This window comes from Phaethon aethereus (genome assembly GCF_964289735.1).
Source record: "Phaethon aethereus genome assembly, chromosome: Z".
Lineage (NCBI taxonomy): Eukaryota > Metazoa > Chordata > Aves > Phaethontiformes > Phaethontidae > Phaethon > Phaethon aethereus.
Window position 1 is genome coordinate 66707629 of NC_138577.1, and position 9362 is coordinate 66716990.

At 43.2% G+C, this 9362-nt stretch overlaps 1 protein-coding gene across 1 annotated transcript in view; it reads right to left on the reverse strand.

The window, feature by feature from the left end:
- Window positions 1-8563, reverse strand: part of MCC (MCC regulator of WNT signaling pathway) — a gene marked incomplete at both ends in the record, with an annotated part of 207246 nt that extends 198683 nt beyond the window's left edge. The window contains one exon of the mRNA XM_082012897.1: window positions 8427-8563. Within this exon, the coding sequence (XP_081869023.1) occupies window positions 8427-8563 (137 nt within the window). The remainder of the gene's footprint in view (window positions 1-8426) is intronic.
- Between the last annotated feature and the right edge of the window lie 799 nt (window positions 8564-9362).

The window sequence follows — 9362 nt, forward strand, 5'->3', positions numbered from 1 at the left end:
TGTATTCTCAGGTAACTCACTGTTTGCTCAGTTTTACCACATTACAATCTACCTGGACACCACACTCCCAAGCCAAAGAATACAGTAACACCATGTAACAACAAGCCTGTGATATATACTGAAGTCACTTAGATTACTAATGCCAATGAGGAAAGAAAAATGCAGTAACTTGTACAAAACACACCAACTAAGTTTACTACCTTTAAAACACTAATAGCTCCAGGTAAAATGTTGTATTATACCCTCTCACCTGTCTGATGTTTACATAAGAACTGAACAGCTAACTAAAAAAAAAATATTAAAGGTTCCGAAAACTCAAGTTTTAATGTATTCCTCTGACTGTTTATTAATTGTAACAAATACAGACTTTGAAATACATAAGCCTTTCATGAATGTTGATCCTTGGTATGTTTTCTAGACATAATATTTAACAAAGGGATACTTTTTTCTTCATCCTATGAATGCAGGGTGTCTCTCTGGTTTTTCATCTTTATCTGTCCATCTGTCTTCCCCATAACTTATTCCTTTTTCGTTTATGACGGTCTGAGAGGAAGACAAAGTTAGACTAAAACCCCACAAAATTCTATACAACTGTGGAACCTTTGACTAAGGCAAGTCCCAAGAGAAACAGAGAAAACAGGCTACAATCATGTAAAAACAGCACAGTGCTTCCACTCACCGCCTTATTTGTCATTCAGTAAGTATTGTGCTGTATCAGTATAAAAGCAGCCCTTCAGTTACATGGATCACAGACCTCGTTACAGTCTCCTAATGGAGATGGAGGAAAATAAAATTAAGTCTAAGAACAGAACCTGGGAGGTGAAACTATTTTCAAGACACACTCAAAAACTAGCGTAAAGGACAAAGTCCATTTTATCAATGTTCAGGCATTGTTTTGCTGGAGTTTCTAAAACTGAGTTGCATGAAGCTTTCAGGTAGTTAAAGAAAGCACAGAGCAGAGTACAGATCTGAAGTGAGAATAAAATCTTGTACTAGGGTCTAACAACTTTTCCAACTCCATGGTAAGAACAGGCCAGCAATATGAAGAGCCAGACTGAATGCAAGGACTAAGCAAAGCCTTGTCCCTATCTTGGTGACATTTTGAAGACTGCTTCTAAATGATGCTCCCTTGTTAGACAGCACGATCGAGGCCAGGCTTAGGACCATACAATACTAGGACCAAACTGCTTTTGAGACTTGAAACCCAATACCTGCAAAACTAGCAGAATAATATTACTTCTCTCAACAGTCCTCAAAGGCAGTTTTTTATTTCCACCTCTTCTGTTACAGAGTTGATCTTTTTCAAACCTCTTGCTTGTAGGCTATATGGTTTTATCATTCCCTAATCTGCTGAAATCTGCGCGCTCACAACAGCTTCTACTTAGACATTTGGTTCCTGATGCTCCTTCCAACCGACACAGAATAGCCTGCAGGGACTAGAAAGCATCTACATGCAGAATATTAACTCATGCCCAAATTACGTTTTCAGAGATCATGACTGAATGTATTTCCATGGGCTCAAAAATGATCATGTTAGGGTAAAACCCATGTTTTACCACCACAGGGCTCCAGAACTGCATGTACCATATGTAAAACTTTATGCCCTCAACAGCAAAAGAGGCTGATAAAATCTTGACAAACCTGCCTGTATATGCTTGTACATTTACAGAGTTTAGTATAATTTAGGAGGCAATTACCAAGTTAGAACAGTCTCCAGAAGGTTAGTAGTGTGTACATGAACCAGATGATAGAAAAGCTCCTTGCTCAGGTCTTTTTGCAAAATCTCCATATTGGACTTATTTCAGAAGAGGCATCATTTTAGCATTACACTCTAAGTCCACAATATTACATCCACACAAGTGCCTCTGCTCACTGTTCGCTCAGTTGTCCTGACACTGTCTATGACAGGAAAACAACTTAATCACAGCAGACCAGAGCCAGACGTTGAAGAAAATATAATGACAAGAAAAGCTTGCTAATGGTTTTTTTCCTACGTATTTTCTTGTGGCTACCACTGTCAAAACTGCTTTGGTAAGCACAGCCTTTGAGAAAAAGGCCTTTTTCTCTTGTCAACGGAGTTGTTTGCACTCTGCTTGACAACTCCCACAACACTGGGAAATTATTAACTGCTAAACACAGAAATACACAGAAGAAAGGAGGAGTCCAAGAACCTCATGACCATGCAGCAGGTATATACTTTGGATGGTTGAAGACCGTAACATACTACAGTCAGCTCCTGTGGGAACAATGAATGTTTCCCCTCAACATTAACACAGCGTGCCTCCTTGCACAGAAGAGTAGCAGAACAGATAGGCTAGCAACAACACAAGGCCAAACCTCCGTCGCCTTTAACTCTAGGAAAAATCTAACAGTTACCCTATTGATGAATTTGGAGTTCAGTATCTACCCATTTAGTTCTCACTAAATATCCATGTTAAATACTACACTCTTGCTTCATTTACCTGTTTTATCTACAGGACCTTTCACAAGTTCATCACAATTTACCCCTCACCAGTAGCTGCTTCTTCGTGGTTTTTTTTCTCCACCCTCAGCACTGTGCAGTGCAGTTCTGAGCTCATCATTTACTCATCTTCTATGACATTCAGATCACTACCTCCAACTTATATATGAATTTTAAAACATACGATGCTTGGACAAGATCTCTGGCATGCTTTGTATGAACCTGATTTGTGGTTTCATATGCAGCTATAGCCTAAAGTAGACTGTACCCCTCTGAAAGAGCTGCAAAGAGAAAAGTCAGATTAGCATCTTGGGAAACATATATATTCACTCCAAACACTTTGCAATAATTACTTATTTATTTAAAGGGTAATTACTTATTTATTTAAAGGGGAGAGTAAAAAAAGGAAGTGCAAAAAGATTGGTTTAGGGGAAAAAGTAACTTTTATACTACTTCTTAAACACAAAAATCATGGACAGTTTTATAATTTCATAGTTCTGGTTCATGTACGTTCCCTCCGGAAGACCCATCAAGTCAAACTCAACAGGACAAATTCTGTGCTACTATATTACAATCAGTTAAAAGTTTGGCCCACATTCTAGCAATAAAGAGTAAAACATGTCACATTTTACGTAAGGACCACATGTTTTAAATAACTAAAGGATTCATAGAATCTTTGGGTTGGAAGGGACCTTTAAAGGTCACCTAGTCCAACCCCCCTGCAAAGAGAATGGATATCTTCAACTAGATCAGGTGGCTCAGAGCCCTGTCCTACCTGACCTTGCATAAAGGATTATTTTTATTCCACAATTCTCCAGTTATAAAGCCATTCTCTACCCACTTATTTAAGAAGATTCCAAGGCAGTCAGTTTGGGCTCTTACATTTCTCAACAATACTTATTTTACTTACAGAAAATTGCAAGAAAAGAAAACGTGGTTTTTTTTAAATCAACATTGTTCTAAATGGATCTAGTTCAACCAAGTTAATAAACGAATTTACATGAACACTAGTTTGCAACCTGGATTATCGCTGTAAATACCTTCACAGCTTCTTCCACGGCTACAAAAACCCAGCTTATTTAATTATACACCAAAAATCGTAACTGCATGTCACCTTGAATTACTAACCTGCTATGACACAGTATATGCATTTTGAATCTTATTTACTCCAAATAACAGCAGCACAACAGCCAAGGCAGTAACTTGGCTGATCACAGACAACCCACATTGATTGTTCCTTTATTTAATCGGTCCTTTTGTGCTTCAACAGTATCTCTTTAAATGTTAAGCACAGAAGTTCAAACACATTAGCAAAAGCAAGCACCTAAAAAAAAGAAGTTTAATGTCTGTGGTGGAGAGTAACAGAGAGCATAAAAGCATAAATCTCTTCTCTTAAAAACACAATGAATAGATACATACTCTGTCTTCCTGAGAAGACTTTTTCTTTTCACATACCACGTGGCCACTAGATGCAGAAACACTGGTGAGGGGCAAAGTATCCTCAGCAAGAAAACTGGTAACGCCCTACTACTGCAGCCCATTAAAAGGGGGAAGTTACCAACTTGTCTGTCCGAAAGTTTTGAGTTCTCAAAGCTATGTACCACTAAAACCACATAGGTAACACATGAAATCCAACAAGTCCCTTCTAACTGCTTCTGTGAAGGGCAGTCTTTTAGCATGTCCTTTTAGCAGGCTCTATAAGCTTAATACAAAATCAGTAGGTTTATGGGTTTTTAAACATCTTACTCTACTCTTACCTGAAATTTTCTGTAAGTCATTGACCCCAGTGTAAAAAAAATCTGTGTACACATACAGCAAATATTTTCAAACAAAGTCTGCAAACAGAACTTCATTATTATGAACTTCAATTATTATTATGACAATTCTCCCTCTGAATTGAACACTAGCTTTACCTTTCTACTTCATAACCCTAGAAATTACTTATCCATGCTTAAAAGTTAAAATCAGAAAGCCAGCATGTTTGTAACCTAATAATGAAATCATTTTTTTCTTCACCCATTATCTCCATAGCTCATAGCTTCGTTTTTTAAGCAAAAGTATTCCCTGCAGATTCAAAGCTACGTATTCAGACCTCGTTGTGTTAGAAGAACAGAATAATCTGGAAACACATTTAGTCACTTCTGCATTAAAGAAGAAATTCATTATGTGCTAAATGGAACTTCTGTACAATCCACATATAATAAAGCTACAAGGCAATTAAGTTTCTAAAGAAGACATTTATCTAGCCTGCCACCTGTAAAAACCCAGCATGCTCTCACTTCCCTCACTAACATCAACCAGGCCACATATACTGATGTTAAAAAAAAAAAACCACCAACCAAAAAAAACCCAGGCGTCCTGGGTCTCCAGTGCACTAACCCTCCAAAGCTGAATGTATTTTTAACTGTAACATCAGATTCTGAAGCTTTTCAAGGCAAACAGAATAAAAACCAAGAGAAATTAATGCATTTAGTGTTTTTTCAGTTAACAGCTTTTTTGTTAATAACAACACAATCCAACTACAGCTGCAAAAACAAAGTTCTGTTGTTAAACAGTGTCCAAAGCTGCCTTTTGCTCCCAGGAAGGCTGAGCCAGCTGATCTGAAGTGTTCAGAATCCAGCCTTGAATTCTGGACTGCTTTGCAGTTTGGGTTTTTTGGGGGATTTTTTTTGTAAAGTTACCTCTCATTGTTGAATTATCAGAAGAATGCCAAGCACTTGCAAAATGTTAAAATAAATAAGTAACTAATATTAATCCCAAAAGAAGCAAAAGCCATTTCAGCACAAACCAAAAAGTTAAAACTCTTGTGTTTTCTTGGTACTTTTATCTAGCTAGATGTTGCAAAATTTCAACATGCCCATGTCAAATGCAATGCTCAGACAGGCTTAACATTTCATACCCCATCATTCAGATTCTTCTTGGTTATAAACAATAATGGTACACCATTGTGCCTTATCATTTTGATATTGTCCTAACTATTTATAGCCTGAAAATTAATCAGTATCTCAGGTGAGAGCCTGAAAATTAATCAGTACCTCAGGTCATGCTCCTCCTCTCCATCTGTGCCTTTCCTCCCCTGCTGTTATTTGAAGAGGTTTGCAGTCTGATATACAGCAAAGCACTTCCACAGCTGAGACACCATGTTACTTCATTAGGAATACAAATAGCTCTTTTCCCCATGCAATGTGAACCAAATAAACATGCATACAAAATGCCTGCCTTTGCTGCAAGAATAAAGGTCTTCTTTTTGGTAACAGCACTGGAGTTGGAAAGAAAGAAATCTTATACACAAACTCTTGCATGTGTTACACAAACAAATGACTGACCAAGCTTCAGCCCTGCAAGCAGAAGAGAAGAGAGAGTCATTTTGAAAGATATGACAACTTATGCTGATTAACAGCTGCAAAACTGCAAATTTCAACCCCACTGCATTGACAGTAAGTTCTGAAAAAGAGGCTCAAACTAGTAAAAGATAGATTGTGTAGATCAGTTCTAGTCCACAAGGAAGCAGCTGACTTTACAGTGCTGGCTTCTCTGTTTTCAGTTTTTTATACAGATGCCCAGGCATTTATTGCAATCTTTAACCTGCTGTAAAAGGCGCAGTAACACGCAGAAGTCAGCCTACTATCTCAACTGGGGCTACAAGGAAGGCAACAAAGAAACTGTTGCCCTCAAGGATTCAGCAAAGGCAAGTCCAAGGAAGCAGGGCAAAAGGGAACAGAAAAAGCAAGGAACTAGCCCATATGAAAAAAAGAAAACGCAGAAGCAAGACAAACAGTATGCACAGAATGGCATGATTAAGTTTCGTGTAAAAGCAGATGTTACTTTTTGTCTTTATTTTAATTCATTACGTTAAAAAAGATGCAACTATCTAAGCACTGGAACTATAAACAACAAACAGAACCCCAGTTGCTATACTTGTTCTAACACGGACATTTTGTGTTCATGAATCAGAAGAGCTGTCTGTTAAGGCTATGGTGGTGTATACTACAAATATATCCAAAAACCACTGGGCAAGTCTGCTCCTGCATAAGCCATTGCCATAAACGAGGGAAATGGAGACACTACACAAAGCAAGGAACACATTCCATTTCTAAGAGTGATTATGCAAGCTAGCCAATGAAGTCAAGAAAAGTAAATGACCCGTCTCATATCAAAGATCATTTTTTAAACATTTTTAAACCTTTACTACTTTCTCAAAATTAGGAGTGAAGTGAGACGGTAATTTGTAACACTATGTTCTCTGATCAAGGCCATAACAGTTCTGCCTTGAAGGCACAACTCCCTTCTGAAGCAAGGTATTAGCAACCTATTAGCAACCGGAAATCAAATGTCCCTCCTCAGACATGTCCTGGAGTTTTCAAAGCTTTCAACAGTGTAGTTCAAGCAACATTCAGAAACAGTCATTTTGAAATCGATGGAATACAAATTTGGAACAAAACAGGCAATGTAGAAAAGTCGATTGGAAATAAGTAGCTTGTGTCATGATAGCATCTTCCAGCTGTCCATATGAAGCACTAAAACATTAACGTTCCTTCAGTAAGGTCTTTAAATTATAAATATACAGAAGTCTATTGAGTTTAAATTGCAGAAAAGCATCACAGTACAGATCAGTAAGTGTGCTCTGAGGAGGCAGTGTACGCTTTAAGTGAACTTCCTAAGTTTTCAGACATCAGAATAATTTCCATGAAGACAGTAAACAAATGGAAAGAGAAGCAATCTTAACACACTGGTTGGAAAGCATACATTTTCAAAGTTTACATTTCACAACCACAACTGTCAAAATAATCATTAGACTGGGGGAAAAAAAGTGTTTGGGGAGCTGTTTAGATAAGAAGTATCACGGCCCTTAAATTTTATTTTTAAAGTCACTGCCAGCTGTTAGAGATTTCAACAGCTTTCTGGCTCCAAAGAGATGACAGTGGGGACTTAAGTTTTCTTAGCCTTTTTGCAGGGTCATATTCTGAGGTTTCAGGTTAGATGACAGACTTAGAAATTCCCTCACTCTGACTCAGGTCTCTAGAGGCGCTTCTACTAACTGCAACTAGCATAGGTTTCATTTTGAAAATGCAAGTTCCCACCATCTCTGACAAATCTCGCCTTTAGAAGTTCAGTATTTTTTAAATTATGATGTGAGAGCAGAGGACTAACTCCAGAAATATCCTTCCAACAACACCCAGTCCTGACCAAAACACTCCGCCGGTACTTCCAGGTACATGCACATTTCCTTACAGCTTATTTCCAACTACCTCCTGCAAACGCACCAGCTCGCCACTTCCCCCTTAAAGTCTACCCGCCTGGGTCACAACCCCAAAACTAACTGGGGACGAGTAGAGGAATTTAAATGAGACTGAGTAACAAGTATGTTGATGAGAACGTACTAAAAAATAAAACAAGATGATCTGGGAGATCGGTACGGATTTTCTCCGAGATGACGTGTGAGCAGCTTTGTTTGCTTACTTGCAAAGATCACCTGCCTAGTGCGTGAGGTGATAAAAAACACCCAGGTGAGAAGACATGCCCGTCCAGACCTGGTGGACGTGCAGGTTCTGCCGGGGGCATCTCCCCGCCGACTCTGCGAGCTCTCCGTGAGAGGCGCAGCCGCAGCCCTGCTCTCACACCCCTCACTCCGGCAGCCCCCGGCCGCCCCAGACGCCGCGCCCCGGGCGGGCGGGCTGCCGGCCGGCCGCTGCGCTCGGTGAGGTGCGGACCGCGCCCCGCCATCGCGGGCCGACAGGCGGGCGGCTCGGCGGTCCGCGCCCCGCGCTGCCAGCGGCAGGAGCCGCGGGGCAGGACCCCACCGGCGGCGCGGAGGGTCCGGCCTGGCGGCGCGGGAGCTGCGCTCTGCAAACTACGAGAACTCCCCGAGAAGTTGAGACGCCGCTTCACGGGCGGCCGGGGACGGGGGGAAGGACGGGACGGCTCCGTACCAGCGGCGCAAAGCGCCTCCTCCCGCTGTGGCTACCTGCTGATGAAGCCATCCCCATCGCCGTCGCAGGTCTGGAAGAGGCGCTTCATCCTCTCCTCCTCGCCCGTGCTGGAGGTATCGCTGCTGCTACTCCCGGCGCTGCTCACCTCCGCGACGGCGGCTGCCGCCATCATGCGCCCAGCTCCCGAGGAGGAGGAGGAGGCGGCGAGGCTGCCTCAGGCGCCCGGCATTCCCAGTCCCGCCGCCCCTGCCAAGTGCGAACGCCAGCACAATGCCGGGGCGGGGAACCCCGCCGCGCAGCCCCGGCCCTGCATCCACTTTCCGCCAGGCGCGGCCCCGCGGGGGCGGGCGCGCAGGGGGCCGGGGCGCCGCGGCCGGAGCAGCCTGGCCGGGCGCGCGGGAGCCCCGCCTCCCGCCTCGCGCCTCAGCCGGGACCCTTCGGGAGCCGCAGTGGCCCCGCTGAGCCCCGCGCCTGGGCGGGGTGGGGGGGGAGATGGCGGCGAAGGCTCCCCGCTCCCCTCCCGCGCACGCCGTCATCCCGCCGCCACTTTGCCCCCGCTTTCCGCCGGCCACTCTCCCGTTGCCAGAAACCACCGCGGCACTGTGAGCGAGCGAGTGAGCGAGTGGCCTCGCCAGATCGGGACTAGTTGCCCTCGTAATTGCGGTGATGCGCCCCGCCGCAGTCCAGCCACCAACTGCTGGGCAGACCCCTTGCGGGGTCGCTTCTCTCCCATCCAGTGGGCAGGCCCAGCGCCTTGCTTCGGGAGTGCTGCGGCCTGGTTTGACTTTGGCTGGGCAGCGGAAGCCAAGCCGAGACAAACTACAGCATTTTCAGTAGCCCTGTGTTTGGACTGCAGGCTGTTGGATGGATTGAACTGCTGGGATCGTTCTGGAGCACAGAGCGCCAGCCCCGCCGGGCACAGCCAATTCCTTTCTGCTGATCAAATTTTACCTGTACATTCTTGGTTCTCC